The sequence below is a fragment of the Diceros bicornis genome, chromosome 34 (assembly GCF_020826845.1).
Source record: "Diceros bicornis minor isolate mBicDic1 chromosome 34, mDicBic1.mat.cur, whole genome shotgun sequence".
Taxonomy (NCBI): Eukaryota; Metazoa; Chordata; class Mammalia; order Perissodactyla; family Rhinocerotidae; genus Diceros; species Diceros bicornis.
Window position 1 is genome coordinate 7870880 of NC_080773.1, and position 20734 is coordinate 7891613.

Consider the following 20734-nt stretch of genomic DNA (forward strand, 5'->3'; position numbering starts at 1 on the left):
TAGCAGCATTATTAATCATAGCCAAAAAGTGGAAACCACCTAGATGTCCAGAAACTAATGAATGGATAAATTAAATGTGTACCCATACAACAGGATACTATTCAGCCATAAAAAGAATGAAGTACTGGTAGTACATTCATTCATAGTAGTGGTTAAGTTCAGGTGCTCTGCTTTGGCGGCCTGGGGTTCGCAGGTTCAGATCCCAGGCATGGACCTATGCACTGTTTATCAAGCCATGATATGGCAGGTGTCCCACATATAAAGTAGAGGAAGGGGCCAGCCCCGTGGCTTAGTGGTTAAGTGCACACACTCTGCTACTGGCGCCCTGGGTTCAGATCCCGGGTGCACACCGGGGCGCGCACCCAGCACCACTTGTCGGGCCATGCTGGGGCAGCGTCCCACACACAGCAACTAGAAGGATGTGCAACTATAACACACAACTATCTACTGGGGCTTTGGGGGAAGAAAGGAGGAGGATTGGCAATAGATGTTAGCTCAGGGCCGGTCTTCCTCAGCAAAAAGAGGAGGATTGGCATGGATGTTAGCTCAGGGCTGATCTTCCTCACAAAAAAGTCTTAAAGTAGAGGAAGATGGGCAGGCACGGATATTAGCCCGGGACCAATCTTCCTCGGCAAAAAGAGGAGGACTAGCAACAGATGTTAGTTCAGGGCTAATCTTCCTCACCAAAAAAAAAAGAAGAAGAATGAAGTACTAATACATACTATAACATGGATGAACCTTGAAAACATACTATGTAAAAGAAGCCACACACAAAAGACAACATATTATACGATTACGTTTATATTAAACGTATAGAACAGGCAAATCTATAAAGACAGAAAGTAGATTAGTGGTTGCCTAGTGTTGGAAGGTATGGGGGAAACAATCCCAAGTAATTAAAGGATTGCACTGGACCTTTCAAAAAATGAGTTCCTTAAGATTTTATGTAGCATGAAACTCACTTCATAAAGTTAAATTTAACCAAGATAATAAAAATAGATTAAAGTAATCTTATCCAAGAATTTTTGAGTTCCCAAGTCATAAATTCTTTTAAAATAAGGAATTTTAACTTTTTGGATTATAAGGGAATATAAATTATCACTGTAGATTCCATATACAACTGATAATACTATAATAAACTGAACTACACGGACATCTTTTTCCAAAGAAAATTTTAATTGCATGACAATGTAAAACAATAAAATTAAGTTCCTTGTATTTCTTATTATGGATTCTTTAGAATTCTCACTTATCTGAGCACAATGTAAAAGTTAGAAAGTTTGTGAAAATAGTAAGCAACTTGACTTTTAGTGTTAGTTTCTCTCCCTTAATGAGATTATAAATTTTGACAACAACTATAAGGAATTTTCATTAAAACATTAGTATATTAATTCCAAATATTAACAATCCATGGGGGAAGCAAATAAAATTTTATTCAGTCTTACCTTTGAATTGGTTATATCTTTAAGAACAAATTGGTCAATTTCCATCTTATAAATTATCATTTTTTCTCAATTTCTACCTTAAATTTTTTGTGTGTGTGAGGAAGATTAGCCCTGAGCTAACATCCGATGCCAATCCTCCTCTTTTTTCTGAGGAAGACTGGCCCTGGGGCTAACATCCATGCCCATCTTCCTCTACTTTATATGGGACGCTGCCACAGCATGGCTCAACAAGCCATGCCTTGGTGTGCCCGGGACCTGAACCCGCAAACTCTGGGCTGCCGAAGTGGAGCACGAGCACTTAACCGCTATGCCACTGGGCCGCCCCTACTATTTTTTAAATTATATAAATTCAAATGAAATGTAAGTCAGTGATTACTGAGAAAACTTCTCTCCCGACTCCCATATTTCTGTTATAATTGATATATTATTTAAACTTATGACTTGAGCTTTGTTTTTATTCACTGCCCAACCCTGGATCCTTCAATCCATTGAAAAATGAAAGAGAGGGGCCAGCCCTGTCGCTTAGCGGTTAAGTGGGCGCACTCCGCTACTGGCGGCCCGGGTTCGGATCCTGGGCGCGCACTGATGCACCGTTTCTCTGGTCATGCTGAGGCCACATCCCACATACAGCAACTAGAGGGATGTGCAACTATGACATACAACTATCTACTGAGACTTTGGGGAAAAAAAAAAAGGAGGAGGATTGGCAATAGATGTTAGCTCAGAGCCGGTCTTCCTCAGCAAAAAAGAGGAGGATTAGCACGGATGTTAGCTCAGGGCTGATCTTTCTCCCAAAAAAACAAAAGATAAATTGGATTTCATCAAAACTAAAAACTTCTGCTCTTCAAAAATCACTGTTAAGAAAAGGAAAAGGCAAGGCACAGATTGGCAGAAAATATTTGCAAAATGTATACCTAATAAGGGTCTTGTATCTTAAATATACAAGTAATTCTTATGACACAATAAAAAGACAAACATCCCAATAAAGACCAGCAAAAGATCTAACAAATACTACACCAAAAAAGGTATATGAATGGCATAACAAAACAAAACAAAACAAAAACCAACATGAAAAGATATTCAACATTATTAGTATACTAAAACAATGAGATGTAAATTAAAATGTAAACAAAATGTAAATTAAAACAATGAGATGACACTACACAACCATTAAAATGGTTAAAAAAATTTTTTTAACCTGAAAATATTAAGTGTTGGCAAGGAAATAGAACAATTGGAAGTCTGAAACATTGGTGGCACATATGCAAAATAGTATACTATTTTTAAAAACAGTCTGGCAGTTTTTTATAAAGTTAAAAATATACTCAGCATATGACCCAGATATGACTCTCCTAGCTATTTACCAAAGAGAAATAAATACCTGCTTATACAAAGGTTTGTACTTGAATGTTTGTAGTAGCCTTATTCACACTGCCCTAAACTAGAAACCACCCAATGTCTATTAACCGGTGAATAGATATTAGAGTATATCCATACAATGCATTATTACTCAGAAAAAAAGAATAATCTACTGATACACAGAACAACATGAATCAATCTCAAAAGAATTATGTTAAGTACAAGAAGGCTTACATAAAAGATTATATACTGTATGATTCCATTTATGTGAAATTCTAGAAAAAGTGAAATTATTGTGGACAGAAAGCAGATCAATAGCTATCAGGCACCACGGGCAGGGGTTGGGGAGGGGATTGACTATAAACAGGCATGAAGGAACTTTTTTTTTTTTTTTGTGAGTTAGCCCTGAGCTAACATCCATGCCAATCCTCCTATTTTTGCTGAGGAAGACCAGCCCTGAGCTAACATCTACTGCCAATCCTCCTCCTTTTTTTTTCACCAAAGCCCCAGTAGATAGTCGTATGTCATAGTTGCACATCCTTCTAGTTGCTGTATGTGGGACGTGGCCTCAGCATGGCTGGAGAAATGGTGCGTCGGTGCGTGCCCGGATCCGAACCCTGGTCGCCAGTAGCAGAGTGTGCACCCAACCGCTAAGCCATGGGGCCGACCCAGAAGAAACTTTTTGAAGTAATAGAAATGTTCTCATGATTCTGGTAACAATTACATGGTTGTATACATCTGTCAAAATTCATCAAATTGTACACTTAAAATTGGTGAATTTTATTGGATGTAAATTTTACCTCAGTAAAGCTGATTAAGCAAAACCAAAAAAGAGTAACAAAGATTCTAGAAAAGATAGTGGCTGCAGCAGCACAGTTTTTGAATCTTCCCAAATCTCCACTTAAAAATAGAGCAATAAGACAGCAAAAGCAAAAACCTATTGACAACATTTAAGCAAAACTAGATGAGACAATTTTATAGGCTGAAAATTCATATGTTGGAACCCTAATCTCCAGTATCTCAGGATGTGACTGTATTTGGAGACAGGGCCTTTAACGAGGTGATTAAATTAGAATGCGGCTGTTAGGGTGGGCCCTAATCCAATCTAACTGGTATCCTTATAAGAGGAAATTTGGATACACTGAGACACACTAGGAATGTGCTGGCACAGTGGAAAGGCCATGGGAGGACACGTTGAGGAGGGGGCCATCTGCAAGCCAAGGAGAGAGGCCTCAGGAAAAGACATGCCTGCCGACATCTTGATCTTGGACTAATAGCCTCCAGAATTATGAGAAAATAAATTTCTGTTGCTTAAGCCACCCAATCTGTGGTAATTTATGACAGCCCCAGCAAACTAATACAGAAGATATCCCCATGAACTTCAAATATAAGAAAGTGGGGAAAAATCACAAATAACACAACACCTGTATGGTGAATCTGTGCATCTGTGAAGAAGGAAGCCAAGGGAGGTAATGGGGCGTCTGAAGTAATTTAAAAACAAGAGAACAGCAAAATAGATATTCACTGGAAAGCACAGTGGGCCCAGTTGAGAACAACAGCTGAAACGGGTGTGGCTTTGCCCACACCAGTGGGAGAGGAGTGCAAGTGGCCCATGAAGAAAGATGGGAGAAGGGGCTGGTGAAGTCTTGTCTGTGAGAAGCCTCAAAGCAGACAGCCAAAGCTTCTTTCCAGGAGAAAGTCCCACCCTGAGGAGAAAATGCAAAGAATGGTATCATAATTGAGCTGGACAGGGAAAATAGAGTTGAAGTCAAGGTCCAAATAAAAGTGGGAGGGAGAGAGAGAGCAAGGGAGTTTCAGAAAGCCAGCCACTACGTGTATCTTTTTAACACTATGCAAAACCTACAGAAGGGGGAGCTCTGTTGGGTTAGAAAAACTACCCTGGATCAAGCCTCCTTCTAAAACAGTCCAGGGAAACTACTGTATAAAAATAAGCAACAGAAAAGTATCAAAGACAAATTCTATAAAAGTTACTGTTTAATAAAAGAGAGAGAATAAGGAACACAATAACATCCTTATAGGCAATGAAAGCATATCAGAAAGCAACGCCCACAAGAGATCAAAACTGGAACCTACTGTTTCAAAATGAGTTAAAATTTCCTTGAGAAAATGAGACAAGATATGAAAGAATAACATAAATTAGAATCAGAAAAATCCAGAAATGAAATTATAACTCAGAAAAGAATTAGAAATGAGTCATTTCAGAAATAAAGACTCAACTAGAAGGAACACAACAATGAATAAACACAACAAATGCCTAAGAGAAATAGAAGGTAAAAATGAGGAAAACTTCTACAGAAATTTTGGAAAGAAATGAAGAAAGTAATAAAAAACAAAAGACTTGAGAGACAGAGACAAATACTGAAGATAGGCAAAGAAGATCAAACATACTAATGTAAGTTCCTGAAGAAGAAAACCAAAGCAAAGGAACAGAACAAATAGTAAAAACTTTAATAGTAATAATAATAATAAAAACTTCTGAAATAAAAAAAGATTTATACTTACATATTGAAAGAGTAGATAGTGTGCCTGAGAATATCAATCCAGAACAACAAACTCCAAGTCATATTAGCAAAATTACTTTAAAGAAAAGAAAAAGTTATTTGGGTGCCTAGGGAGAAATATAAGTGAGTTTTAAAAGTCAAAACAAAATCAGGTTCTCATCAGTATTTGATAGTAAATACTTTAGCAAGTATAAAGTAACATATTTGAGATACTCAATGAAAGAAAATATGAGCCAAATATTTTATATCCAGCAAAACTGAAAAACTTTTATTAACATATAAGTATCAGGAAATACTGTAGGTTAAAAGAGACTTAGACACGTCAAATAATAAAAAAGGGTAGGGCAAACATCGTGTTTAGAGATGCACAAATGGATAACATTATAAAGAAACACAAGAAAGTGATTACTATAAAAGTTAGGAGAATGGTAGTGGTTACTTTTGGGGACAGGGCAAGGTAATGATTGGGACAGAGCACACGGAGGAATTTCTGAGTTATCTGATAAATTTCTATTTCTTGACCTGAGTGATGGTTACAAGGGTATTTGTCTTCTAAAATTCATTTAGCTATATTTTTTTGTGGTTTTTCTATATCTGTGTTTTACTTTTACAACAAAAAAGGTTAAAAAAACAACAACAACAGAGTCTCAGGAATTATGATCTCTCCCCTCCTTCAAAGTATGTAAACGTGGAGGGAAAGAGGCATAAAAGTCAGTTCTGTTGACTCTAAAGTCAGTGCAGTTGATAGCTACTCAAGCCTACAAACATTTGTGTTTGCTGGAAAACTGTTCTAGCTTCTCAGAGAATGAACAAATGGATAAGATTTCATGCCTACTAGCCTTCAGGCAGATTTAGAGCCTGAATAGACATAACTCGGGTGAGACAGGAATTTAAGCCCTGAAAATGGCTTAAGGTAGTTTCCAACAGTGCCCCCATTATCCTGGCAGAAGTAATATCAATTGTTTCTTGATCTCAGGGAATCTTCACAATAATTGTTTTCAAGTGCAATGAGAAGCCCGTGGTAAAAGAAACTAAGCCGATAGTGAGACAAGTTACTATGGGAGAGAATCAGCAAAAACACAAGACAGCAACAATAGGCCTTCATTTGAATCATAGACACAAGTTACCAGAGAGTTTATGTTTAAAGCTTGATTTTATTTCCTTAAAATATGTGTAGAGAACTATAAAAATTACAGATTTGGAAAAGAACCAACTAAAACTTTTATATGTGAAAAGTACAATAACCAAAATTAGATACTTTAGTGCACATATAGGTCACAAAATTGGACCAGGCAGGAAAGAGAATTACTTACTTGCAAGACAGATAAAAAAAATTACCCAGAATCTATCACAGAGACACAAGATGAGGAAATATATAAAAGAGAGCTGGAAAGATATGAGTAAGATAAGTAAGATAGAGAGAGAATGTGAGGAGGTCTAACATACCTTGAGTTGGAGTTGCAATTAAACTTCAATACTAGAAAACACAATTAATAATTTCCAAAGATGATGAAAATCCCTAAATTGTTGGGGAAGAGGGAGAATCCCCCTCTGCCCTTTCTCTTAAGGTTCTTCTGGCTGGCCAAATAATTAAAAGAGAGGTTAGCAGGAGAAAATAATACCAAGTTTAATAACATGTATACATGGGAGAAACCAGGGAAACTGAGCTTCTCAACGCAATAGCAGAGATTCTCATCTTAAATACTATCTTCAGCTAAAGACAAAGGAGGATGTTGGGGGTGGGTGGTGTTTTGGGATTTCAGAGGGGAAGAAGACAATTTACATGAAGAGGGAAATGTAAATGTTTGTCAGACAATGCTTTGCAGGGCCACCTACAGAGAACGTGGCTGGAGAGACAGGAATTATAGTAATCAAGAGTATGTACATTTAAGTCTTCTTCTTCTGTCCTGATAAGAGTTTTCACAGATAAAGTCATTCCCCCATCTTTCCACTACACAGAGGGAGATACCTTTACAAATGTAAATATTTGGTAAACAGAACTTTGTTAAGAATGGGCTTAGCGAGGACTCTGCCAGTCTGTCTACACCCAGAGTTAAATTCCTTTAGGCAGTTTGGGGGAGGTCAAATGTCCATCAGAGAAAATAATCAAGGTAAAGAGACATATTTCAGGGTGGCCAAATCTTGATCTCCCACAAAATCATTGACTGAAGTCCCCCAACCGAGACCCATCATGGAGAAACTGCATAAAATCAAAGACAATGAGAAAATCTTAAAGCAGCAAAAGAAAAAAGGACAAATTACCTTCACAGTAGCCATTAGACTGACAGCTGACTTATCACAGCAGCAATGAAAGTCAAGAGAGTGAACTGATAGCCAAAATAAAATAACGTCCTCTGTAGGAGTCTACAACCAGACATAGGGAAAATGATCCCAGATGGAAGTGTTCAGATACAAGAAGGAATGAAAAGCAATATAGGAATTATGGGAGCAAATGTAAATGAACATTAACTATAAAAAATAGTAATGTCTATGGGGTTAAACAAAGATAATAAACATACAAGAGAATAATAATCTACATTGGGAGGTGGGTAGATAAATATAGCTAAAGTACTCTAAGTACTTTCTACTGTCATGGGAGTGAGTAAAGGTGTGAACTGCTTTGGATCTTAATAGGTTTTATTATGCATGATATTTTCTAAGGTAACCCTAGAAAAGCATAGAAATACTATACAGAATTTCCAAACTAGTAGAGTTAAAAAATAAAATGATAATTTTTTAAAATCCAGAAGAAAACAAGAAGAAAAAAAGAATATTAGAACTGGCACGATAAATAGAAAAGCACAAAGTAAGATGGTAAAGTTAAATATATTAGTAATTACAATGAATAAAAATGGATCTAATACTCTACTTAAAAGACAAAGAATGTCAGATTGAATTAAAAAATTCAACTATATTGTGTTTATAAAACACATCTACAATGACACAAAAAGACTGAAATTAAAGATGGAAAAAATTATATCATGTAAGCAATAAACAAGCAAGTTCACGTAACTATACTACTAGCAGAAAACATAAACTTTAAGACAAGATGCGTTATGAGAGATGCCTTGCTTGAAGACTCTATAACGACCTTGTCTGAGGTAGTTATTTTGCAAGAGTTCTACTTTTTCTCACGCTCCTCTTTCCTTATACCCAGACCATAAACTATAATCAAACTTCAGCATACTCTGAAAGACTAATTATAAAGTCAAACCTAAATATCAAAAACATTGCCAAACTTTGACCCTTTGTCTAAGGATAACGTAGAGAATACACGAAGGAATGCCTTCGCCAGTGGACACCGTGATGGCAGTGAAGTGTGAAGTGGGATGATAACTTTGCTACTTGGTGCTCCTTGTCACCATGGGCAACAGACCAAAGGCTGGGGTGAGAAGAAGGGAGCAGTCGGTTGGTGGACTGATTGATCCTGGTTCTCAAGGGATTTGAATTTCCAAATATAACATGGATGGAACCCAAAGATTCCCCTGGGTCAACTCCTACCCCTAGCATTTCCAATAGTAAAAGTTAATAGAAAACTACAGCAACCAACAAGGGTTCAGATCCTTTATGAAAGAAGGCTTGGGTCACTTGATCTATAAAAACTCCCCAATCTGCTAACCTTATAAAAGAGAATGTGTCACAACTATCATTTACAAAAAGGAAAGCTGGTACATCTAGTTAATTTATATATAGTTATATGGTGTTATTAATTTCTTCTATTTTACTCTCCCGTTTAAGTAGGTTGTTACAACTTAGATAAAGTGTTACAGAATGTCTACACAGGATCGGGACAGATAGAGAGGCAGTATAGACATTACCCAGCACATTTTTGGTTGAATGAGGAATGGCTATGTTATTTTAGGTGAGGTTTTCATTTTCAGTTACAGGAAGAATTATATATATTGATGGAATGCCATCTTGTGAACACTGGTCATTTGTTTAGCTGCCCGGTATTTGTGTACCCTTCCTATGACGGGAAACATCCATCTCTAAGAAGCAAAGGCTGAATCTCACTAAACTGAAAATGCATCCCAGCCTCCCCAGGAACTAATGCACAGGATGGCACCGAGGCTTCAGCACTTAAACACACCCATCTCAGAACAGCAAGGTGATGACACAAAGTAACAAAGACTGTGGAGATTCCACCCGGGTGATGGGTAACCCCGGTGCACAGATGGCAGCAGCAGGCACATCCAGCCCAGCACCCACGTCAGTAGTGTAGGCTGGGGATTCGTGTGTCCAGCAGCAGCAGCAGCAGTGATCTCACCACACAAGTACCGGGTCATCACTTGGAGCATTGTTCCTGGCTCTTTGTCGTTGTTCCTCAGCACTCCAAGATTCTTTATGAGTAACTCAATATTCTTTGAATGAATTCCTTATCTACTCAAATTAACAAAAGGTAGAACACACCGACTGTAGTCAACATGTGTTTCCATTAAAATTAGAAATAAAACAAAGATGGCTATAGTAGAAATTTCTGTGGGTGATAATTAATCATAACTCTCTCCTCCTGATTTCTGGACTAGTTGAGAATAGAGCATTTTTGTTGAAAGAGACAGCTAGAATCTGGAGTTAAAATGCACGTCCTACGACTACATTCAAACTTTAGATATTGGGACACATACAAGCAGAGGACTTGGCCTGGGAAGTAGGCATAGGGAATCATAGCCTGCCGCAGAGAACATTAAGAAACTCAGGGTCAAATAAAGGGAGGTACTTTACGTGTTTTCACACATTTCACCAAGGCAATACATCATTTCTTTCAGGACACACAAACAGGAGTAGAGATGAAACTAGGAAGCAGAAATTATCCTCAAAAACTGACCCTTCAGTTTTTAAAAATGGGGAAAATATGGTAAAAAGAAAAAGTCCTGCCCAACACCCACCGTCATCAGGTCTACAACAGGAAATAAGACAAGAAAGTAAAATAGGTATAAATACTGTGAGATGGGTATATCACTTTATCTGCAGATTATAAAAGATCAAAAGAATCTATCATTTTATAATCAATACTCTAATAAAAGATATTAAACTTTCAGATATTACTAGCATATTTTAAGCATGGTGAAGCATTGTATGATAAAGATATTAGAGAGTAAGGAGGATGAAGAGTTGTCAAAGAAATTTCAAGACATACATGTATTAATGAATATCCACTCAATGTCAATTGTGAATTCATTTTGGGATACTCTGTATTTAAAGTGAATGAAATTCAAAATATAATCTCAATGAGTTTTTTATTAGAACTGGATAAAATAATAATTCTCATGAACAGTTGTCTTTATCTCCAAATAAAAACTATATATTAATAATATACATCTTTATTTTCAAGTAATAATAAGTTATAAGTATAAATAATAATAAGTTACTGAAAAGTATGTCAAAGGTTGCTGGAAAATAGAGCACAGAAATAGATCTGAGGATATGAGCATGTAATATATGATAAGTAGTATTTTAATTCAGTAGGAGAAAGGTTAATAGTTTAATAATTGGTTGTGGCATAGTTGGCTTTATTTTCTGGAGGGAAACAAAGCTGACATCCTGTATCACACCATACACAATAATGAATTCCAGATGGATTAAAACGTTAAATCTCTGTGTGTGAATGCACACCCACATAAACACACATAGGAAAAACTGCACACTCTGTTCCTTTATCCTCTTGCCCTCTAAAATTTTCTATAAGCAATATCTTCCTAAGAAACATATAAAACACTGGAAATGGTTTGCAAAACCTATTTAATAAAAAATAAATAGACAAGAATATAAGAATGTTTATTGCAGCACTCCTATTAAATGGCAAAGAGGAAACAATCTGAAGTATCACAATTGGTAAATAGTTGAATAGGTATTGGTACAAGTGTATTGCGGAATATACAGTAACCATTAAAAAAACTAAGTTAAATCATCATTTACTGACTTGAAGGGAAATCCAAAACGTACAGTTGAATATAAAAAAGCAAATTACAGAGAAATGTATAAAGTATCATCCATTTTTTATAAAAATATACTAAAATAAATAATTTGTGTTAACGTTTAAGCACAAGAAATATATGGGGAATATACCCAAGGTATAAACATTACTCAGAAGGAAACAGACAGAGGGGAAGGGAGTGAGGAATGGAGAAAGGCAGAGATATTTTTTTCTTTTTATTGTTATTGTTTCATTGGTTTGGGTGCAAATTCATTACTTCTGTAATTTTAGATAAAGAACTTAAAAAATGATTTAAAATATGCTCACAAAAGAATATAAAATACGAGGGCTGGCCCTGTGGTGTAGTGGTTATGTTCACACACTCCGCTTCGGTGGCCTGGGGTTCACGGGTTCAGATCCCAGGTGTGGACCTACACACCACTCATCAAACCATGCTCTGGCAGTGTCCCACATACAGAATAGAGGAAGACTGGCATGGATGTCAGCTCAGGGACAATCTTCCTCACACAAAAAAAGAACATAAAATATCATTTAGCAGTTCTCATTTTGATAGCAAGGCAAAAACATTAGAACAAAATAGCCTGTCTTTACTAATTCTCCCATTTGCAGATACTTTGCTCATTCTATTTCTCTCAAATTTATTATGAAATATTTTACAAGCATGAGCCTGTAAAAAATAAAGTAACTCAGTGTTGGGAAAAAAAAACCTCTATCATGGGATCCAAAAAGGGAGTAGGGCATGTGTCTTGACATGAGTACAGCCATGTTCGGCCGCTCCATTGACCTATAGCCACCAGCACACAAAGAAATACAAAGCTGCTTTCTGTGTGGTGGGAACTGGTCTTTTTCTCCCACGGAGAGAGTTGCAAGTTGTAACATTTCAAGGCTCTTGGAGTGTCCTAGCACGGGATGGACTGGCCATCTGTGCCAGGCTAGGACGATAACCAAAGAGAACAATGCACGTACACAATTACTGGGCTGGGACGTTAGCCAAGGGGCTCAGTGCACGTACGCCACTGATAACCATTTGTGCATGGGAACACTAGATGCTTGCTCTGTAAACTCTGTAACTGCTTATATAAACTGCTGGAAACTGAGACGCGGTGCAAGTTCCACCTGTGGAAGGGACGTCTTGCCCAGGACGTGTGATCCTTGCCCAGCCGTGTCGATTGACAGGGCTCTCCCGGCAGTGGGGCGTGGATGTTGTGAGTAATTGATTTGATGTGAAGTAATTGATTTGATATGAAGTAATTGATTTGATGTGTTCTCTTTTCGGTCAACCTGGTGTTTTTCTGGTTGATTTGTGTCATTTCTCTTCAGCCGATGTGGATGTTTTCCCTTTCCAGTAGAGCTGATGTTTTTTCCCTCTTAATATTTGACCTCTTCAGATGTGTCTGCAGACTATCGCCTTTACTATCCTCTATATAATAAAATATACCTTCAGTCCATTTGTTTGGAGTGGAAAGTGTCTTTTACGTCTCCAATCGAATCCCCAAACCTCTCATAACAGCATGGAAACAGAGACCTCTAGTAACTTTGGATATACGGATTTTCCTGCCACAAAATGGAATCCATCCAATGTAGGAAGTTGCTTGCTGAGCATGAAAATTGAGGCACAACAAAGTCCATCTGACAACACTAACCTAAACCTAAACAAAGATAAGCTGTGGGGTACTGTTTTTTTTTTTTTACTTCAGGATTTCTTAATCCAGGACTTTTTAGCAGGCTTCCCCAGTGCAATGGCAGAGTTGAGCAGTTGCAACAGAAATAGAATGGCCCACAAAGGCTAAAATATTTACTATTTGGCCCTTTATGGAAAATTTGCTGACCCTCCGTCTAGAACACAATACGTAATTCCAGGGACATATTAGCTGCTAGTGCAAAATTGTGATGGTCTGGCTGTTTTACCTCTTGAGAGGTTAACTCTTTATGTTTTAATTTTCAGTTGAGTGTATATATACATTCATATAGCTTATGAATGAGATATGAAAATATAAATATATCCTATTTTTTAACTGACATGATGCTTAGAATAAATAAAAAGCTGCATGTAGAAAATGTTGGGGGCCAGCCCCGTGGCTTAGTGGTTAAGTGCGCGCGCTCCGCTGCTGGCAGCCGGGGTTCGGATCCCGGGCGCGCACCGACGCACTGCTTCTCCGGCCATGCTGAGGCCGCGTCCCACATACAGCAACTGGAAGGATGTGCAACTGTGACATACAACTATCTACTGGGGCTCTGGGGGAAAAAAAAGGAGGAGGATTGGCAATAGATGTTAGCTCAGAGCCGGTCTTCCTCAGCAAAAAGAGGAGGATTAGCATGGATGTTAGCTCAGGGCTGATCTTCCTCACAAAAAAAAAATTAAAAAAAAGAAAACGTTGGGGCTGGATCAAGTCCAAATCTTTATACTTGGAGTTTAGCTACTTTATTTCTGGAAATACTTTTAATCTAAAACTGTTCACATCTAGGATATTCTGGATAAATTATCTTGCGTTGTACCATTCCTTCCCCCCCTTAAATTTCTTTGTGGCCAAGGGATTTGCACAATTAAAAACTCCTTCTGCAAGCCTTTTACACTCACTGCTCTAGTGTCCAGAACAAAAGTAACCCATGAGCCACTTGCCACTTGCAGAGTTGATATATCTTCTTTGGTCCTCATGGTGATTTCTTAAAAAAAATCTAGCTGCCATTTAAAAGTCAAGAGCTATCACACACTAAAAAAAAAAAAAAAAAAAAAAGATTTCTGGATTTTCTCAAAAGGTCAGAAGAGCTGGTAAAATGGGGGATCCATTGCCTCAGAGCATCAGTTAGCTGGAACTGGGCATCGTCTTTAGCTACTGTCCCAACCAGGGTCAGTTCTAGGACTCTTCTAATAGAAAATTAGTTTGCTAATTTGTGTGCTTGCATATACCTGCATGGATGATACTGAAAAATAGCTTCCTTTTTTGTGCCCTCCTAATCCATTTCTAACATCAAAATTATGTTAGAGCATGTTATGAGAGTCTGCTTCTATATAATAAACAGTTCCTTTAACATGATAACGTTTTGCCTGAAAAGAAATTGGGTTTGGTGCTTCGTTAGTAATGGCTACCATATCCCACACTAAATTTCTCCTTTTCTTTTGTTTATAAGAGAGTCTTCCAAGAGTTCTAAATCTCTTTGAGTCAATATTGGTAATTTTTATTTTCCTAAAAAATAATTTTGTTGAGGTTTTCAAATGTACTGGAAAGAAGTGTTGTATTCAATGTAACATTTTAAATTGGTTAACCAAAAGGTTTCTATGTGTGTGTATATATATATATATATATATATATGCATGTCTATTTATCCATTTTTCAGACACAATGTCTTTTCACACTTTTTCTTCACCAGTGTCACCAGTGTTTTGCCTATATTCTTGTTTGTTTTTATATTAAGTATTATATGATGTAGTAAAAGGGACACCAGTCTGAATAAAGTCCTTACCACACATTACATACATTACTTTCCCCACCAATGCCCAGGATTATCTCATGTTCCATTGGAAATAAATAATGATGGAAAATTTCCTTAATTCATTACTCTCAATGGGTCTTTCTTCAACTATATATCCTGTCTAATGTTGAGTCAAGTCTGCCGAAACAGCTGTCTTTCAACAAATAATACTAATGACAATGATGAATAACAACGACCAACATTCAGGGAGTATCTATTTATTATGAGAGGCACAATTCTAAGCACTTTATGTGTCTTAATTTATTTGATCCTCACACAAAATTATGAGGTAGATATTATAATTATCCCCATTTTATAATTTCTACCAAGACATATATGTATAAAAACATAGAAAAATGTTCAGGAAAGATAAATACTAAACAAATAATCACTCCTTTGGGAAGGGAGATGGGTACAAGAATGGTGATCAAAGGGTATGTCTGCCTTATTTGCAATGTTTAAATCTTTTATAAGGAAAATATATTCATGCATTATTTCTGTAACTAAAATAGAAGACATGATACAATGATAAAGCCCAGGGAGACTGTCCATCAGGACACTGTGTATAATGGCAAAAATTCTGGAGAAAACTACAATGTCTACCAATAGAGATTCAATAAAATAATATTACAGCAACATAAGGAAATGCCATAAAACTATTAAAGGATCTCTATTTACTGAATGGACAGTTATTCATGAATGTTTTTACAATAAGAAAGCCTAAATTTTGTAGAGTCAAAAGAACAAGCCATCTTCAAAAATAAAGACATCATTTGTCTCAAGTATTAAAGGTATTTTAAAAATAAAAGTATTTTACAAACCATGATGTAAACAGAGGGACTTTACAGTCATATAAAATTTAAGATGGATTAAAAGATTAAGAATATAACAACTACACACAAATTAGGATAAAAAAGAAAACGAAAATCACAGGATTATATTTCAGCATGAATTCTCTATGCTAAGATAACATTAGAAAGATGTCAAAAGTGCTGTCATTTTCAGTATTTGCTAGATTTGAATTATCTCATGTCAAGAGAAATATGAGCTTTTATTAAAGGGCTTCCAAGATGTATTTTACTCACAGACTGCTTCTTCTACATGATTTTTCTTGGGCTGAATAAGCTACAGTCAACAAATAAGATGTTTCTACATTATTCTATTTAAAGAGATTATTATCAAGATAAATTCTTCGACGCTGAATAGTTTTGAGCTATAATTTAAAGCCTTCCCACACATTTCATAAATTTTATGGTTTATCACCAGTACAAATTTTGATGTTGAATAAGTTGTGAGCCATAATCAAAGGTCTTCCCACATTCCCTGTATTCATAGGGTTTCTCACCAGTATGAATTCTATGATGACTAATGAGTTGAGAACTCTGAGAATAAGCTTTCCCACATATCTTACATTCATAGGGCTTCTCACCAGTATGAATTCTCTGATGTCGGGTAAGGTCCGAACCGGAACGAAAAGCCTTTTCACATTCCTTACATTCATAGGGTTTCTCCCCTGTATGGATTCTCTGATGTTTAATAAGTTGTGAGCTCTGACTAAAAGCATTGCCACATTCCTTACATTCATAGGGTTTCTCCCCCGTGTGAATTCTCTGATGTTGAGTAAAGTTTGAGCCACTACTAAAGGCCTTCCCACATTCTTTACATTCATACGGCTTCTCACCAGTGTGAATTCTCTGATGTCGAGTGAAGTTTGAGCCACTACTAAAGGCCTTCCCACATTCCTTACATTCATAGGGTTTCTCACCAGTGTGAATTCTGTGATGTCGAGTAAGGTCTGAGCCACAAATAAAGGTTTTTCCACATTCTTTACATTCAAAGGGTTTCTTGCCAGTATGAATTTTTTGATGATGACTGAGTCTTGAGGGATGTCTAAAGGCCTTCCCACACTCCTTACATTCATAGGGTTTCTCAATGGTATGAATTATCTGATGTGTAGTAAGCTGTGAGTCATGTCTAAAGGTTTTCCCAAATTCCTTAGTTGCACAGTATTTCTCTTTATTATTAATGATTTGCTGTAAGGTAAAGGATGGATGCTGACTGAAAGTGGGCATGCCTTCATGGGTGAATATCAGTTGACTGAACTGTCCCTTCTGAGAGCCATGTTGTTTCTCAAACTGGCCATTACATTCCCAATCATCTCTGAAACTAGAGCACTGAAGGTCATGTGTTGTAAGTCTTTCCATTATCTCCCACTGGGCTGACTCTATTTCATTAATTTCCTTCTTCAGAAATAATTTCTTGGTCTCACATCTTGATTCCAGGGCTGAAAGAAAATATGAAAGCAACCATTCACATTTTTCTTGTTTGGGAAAAGTAAAACTTCAATTAAAATGGGAGAATTAAACTAATTTTAAAAAAATGGGTGAGAAAAGAAGAGTGAGGAGAGATCGCATAGTAAGATGAGGGCAGTAAGTAAGTTGTCGCTTTCCAAACATTGCTATAGATCAGAATTACTTAGGGGAGCTTGCTAAATATACAGATTACCTTAGTCTTATCTCCCTTGTTACAGGATGACTCTAAGCGTACAAACTGATGGTGCTCAGGGCAAGCTGCCCCAGGAAGCACCACTCTGGTATGCGGATTATTTCAAGCTGAAGACAATAAGGATATTTGACCTCCCCCACTAACTGCCTAAAGAATCTGACATGGTGGCTCATTCCTGGAACAGATCTTCCGTCATGATGGCTATACAAATAACGTAAAATAGATGTTACAATGGGAGGGGCACCAAGCCCCTTTTATCAAAAAACTCTCTCTCTCCCTGACCAAATTATCAATAGATGACCCTGAAAAGAATTGTCCTTCTGCCTTCTGAAGTCCCAGGCCACTACCCACCCCCAACACGTTCCTTCGCCTTTAGCTGCAATACTTACGCAAGCAGCTTAGACAGAGGGACGAGTTGCTCATTTCTGAGTTTCTCCCATGTATACATGTTATTAAACTTGGTATTATTTTCTCCTGCTAACCTGTCTTGTTGATTATTTGGCCAGCCAGAAGAACCTTAAGGGAAAGGGCAGAGGGAGATTCTCCCTCTTTCCCCCCGACAATACAAACACACACAAAATCTCACACCATATGCACACACACATATAAGAGTACCCCACAGCATGAACTATAAAATAAGCGAAATGAGCATACCTATTTAATAGAGTTGTTGTCAGGATTAAATGAATATGTCTAAGCAAAAATTCCCAGCGGCTGGCAATATAACCTGCAGCCCTGAAACACTTTTTGTAAGTAAAGTTTTATTGGAACACAGCCACTCTTATTCATTTATGTATTTTCTATAGCTGCTTTTGAGCTACAATGGCAGAAGTGAGTAGTTGCAAAAGAGACCACATTGACTGCAAACCTAATATATTTACTATCTGGCCCTTTAAGAAAAAGTTTGCCAGCCCCTGGTTAGATCTGTGTTGTCCATTACAGTAGCCACTAGCATATGTGTCTATTTAAATTTAACATAATTAAAATTAAATAAAAATTCAAATTCAGTTCCTCAATAGCACTATCCGCATTTCCAGTGTTCAACAGTCATATGTGGCTAGTGGCTACCATACTGGAAATCACAAACATAGGATATTACCATCATCGCTGAGAGTTCTATGGGACAGCACTGGTCTAGATTCAGTAGACAGGAGGCCCAGAGTCTCTTTAACATATGATAAGGAAAGAAAGTGTGGCAATCCAGATGGGAGAAAAGCTTAAGAAGTCAAATGTTCAATGACTCTAGCATGAGTGGTAGATAGGGAGGATTCTTCTGTGGCTAGACGTGGTATATGTTTGGGGCTTGATGAAAACACTATTTGCCTTGGAATTCTGTGATGGTGACCTTAGAATAAAAGAGAGGACTTAGTAAGTGCATAAGCATTATATTAGTGATGACCAACTGACAGGAAGGGCATTTGTGGTTCAAAGAGAAGGGGAGAATATAATGGGAGGCAGTGTATCGCTACTCAAAGATCAGAGGTGCAAGATTCAGTTATATGTGTTTTGAACTCAAACTCAGTTAATTACAAGCTTTATTTTCTTGGGAAAATTAGTTCATCTTTCTGAGCCCCCAATTCTCAGTCTATAAAATAGGAATGGTAACTAACTCCTATGATCATTGTGAGGATTGGGAATAATATATGAAAAGTATTTGGTATAAGTATTTAGTATTTGGGAGATAATATTACTGAAGAATTTCTATTAAAAAATGGGGACATTAGGCAAGTGAAGTGTTTTGAAGACCACACTATGGACACAGGGAAAACTGCAAGCCCAAAAAGTGAAAATCACTTAGTATCATCTTCTTCAAATACTGCCTAATCTTGCTACTAAATATATTTTGAAACTCTTCCCTCAATCTTCAATACAATACCTAATATAAAACATCTCTCCCTTGAACTACTGAAATAGCCTCCTACCTAGTTTCTCCACTTGAGGTTTGCAATCTTGAATCCACATCACTGCAATCCTATTAGCTTGCCACTGCTCTGCTTAAAATCCTTCAGTGGTTTCCCATATGACACTGCTCTTATAATAAAAGCCAAACTCCTGAACATGGTCTACAAAGCTCTGAACGATCTGGTTCCTGCCGGCCTCCTCAACCAAATTTCACACTATGCTCCCTTTTGGTTTCCAAGCTCCAACCACACTGGCCTATTTTGTAGTTGTTCAAATGCTCCCAGCTCTTGGTCCCTTCTAAGGCCTTTCCAGGTCCTTTCCCTATGTCTAGAAGGTGTTTTCTTTCATTCTTGGCCTTGATAACTATTGCTGATCTTCCAAATCTCTACTTAGAGATCATACTTCTTTAGGCCTTCCCTGATCCCATGACCAAATTATACTCTGCTTATAACCACCCTTTTAGTACTCCGTTCTATTCCTTAGCAAGATTTTCACAATTTCTAACTACATATTTATTTAGGTTCATTTAATATCTTTTCCCCTCAATAGGTCTTAAGTTCTAGGAAGACAAGGAAAATGTCCATTGCCATCATCAATGTGTACCCAACTCTGAGCACAGTATCTGGTACATATTGGAAGATCAACTAATATTTATTGACTGACTCAATTAGCAAGTGTTTAAATGTATACTCCTTAATAAAAAATGTCTCAAAAATTCCTTTAGAAAAAAAGGACATACTCTTTCCAAACATGGCACATTAAATATATGCATTTATTATTGCTCCTTCATGAAGTCCCGCTAAAGTGATAGTAATGAGATTAAATGAAAGAAGAAACTCCATGAGGACAAAGAGAATGGAAGAAAGGATAGACCATGAAAAAAACTGAAACCTAAGTCTCAGACTGGTCCTATTGTGGAATCCCAGATATTTTCAAGAACTGCAATCATCAGGTACCTTTGAAAGTAGGGTGCATTAGGGGCTGCAAAAAGGAAGATAAATTGAAAATCTATAAGAAACAGACAGACTTCAGATTCTCAAACCTACCCCATACAGCAGGCTGATTCCTCAGCCCACTGTACCCAGTAAAATTGCAGAATCTGGTAGCCAAGCTTATTTTATTAATTACTAGAAAGAAAGTAGAGGATTCCATTCTGGAGAAAACCAGCCCAAGAGAAGAGACCTGATAGGTAGTATCAGCCAATGAACTGTTCTAGACAGATCATTACAGTGACTACGACTAATAAACCTACACATCCTCAGACACAAACCAGCTCAAATCAGCTTTTTAATGCCGCAGTTTTAGGCGAGCAGAGCCTTGAGTCAGTAGCTGTTTCAGGAAAATCTTAAACATGACAGATTAAAATAAAGAGGAGAAAGGAACTCAGGAAAGAGAGACAATAGAGAAAAGTTAAAAAAAATCAAAAGAAGAATGCTTCTAAAAACAATATATAACAACCCCACAAGAGAATGATGTCAGAAAAAGAAATACTCAAAGAGAAAATGTTCTTTATAAAAATTAACACAAGGATTAGAACCTAAAATCTCACAGAAAGTACAACATAAAAAGAGAGATGGAAAATAGAAGGAAAAAAA

The 20734-nt window shown here is 37.1% G+C and overlaps 1 protein-coding gene across 3 annotated transcripts in view; it reads right to left on the minus strand.

The window, feature by feature from the left end:
• Positions 1–14934: 14934 nt before the first annotated feature.
• Positions 14935–20734, minus strand: part of LOC131397768 (zinc finger protein 566) — a 29056-nt gene continuing 23256 nt past the window's right edge. For all 3 annotated transcript variants that reach the window (XM_058530820.1, XM_058530819.1, XM_058530818.1), the window contains one exon: positions 14935–17016. In XM_058530820.1, coding sequence (XP_058386803.1) covers positions 15992–17016 — 1025 coding nt within the window. In that variant the 3' untranslated portion in view covers positions 14935–15991. The remainder of the gene's footprint in view (positions 17017–20734) is intronic.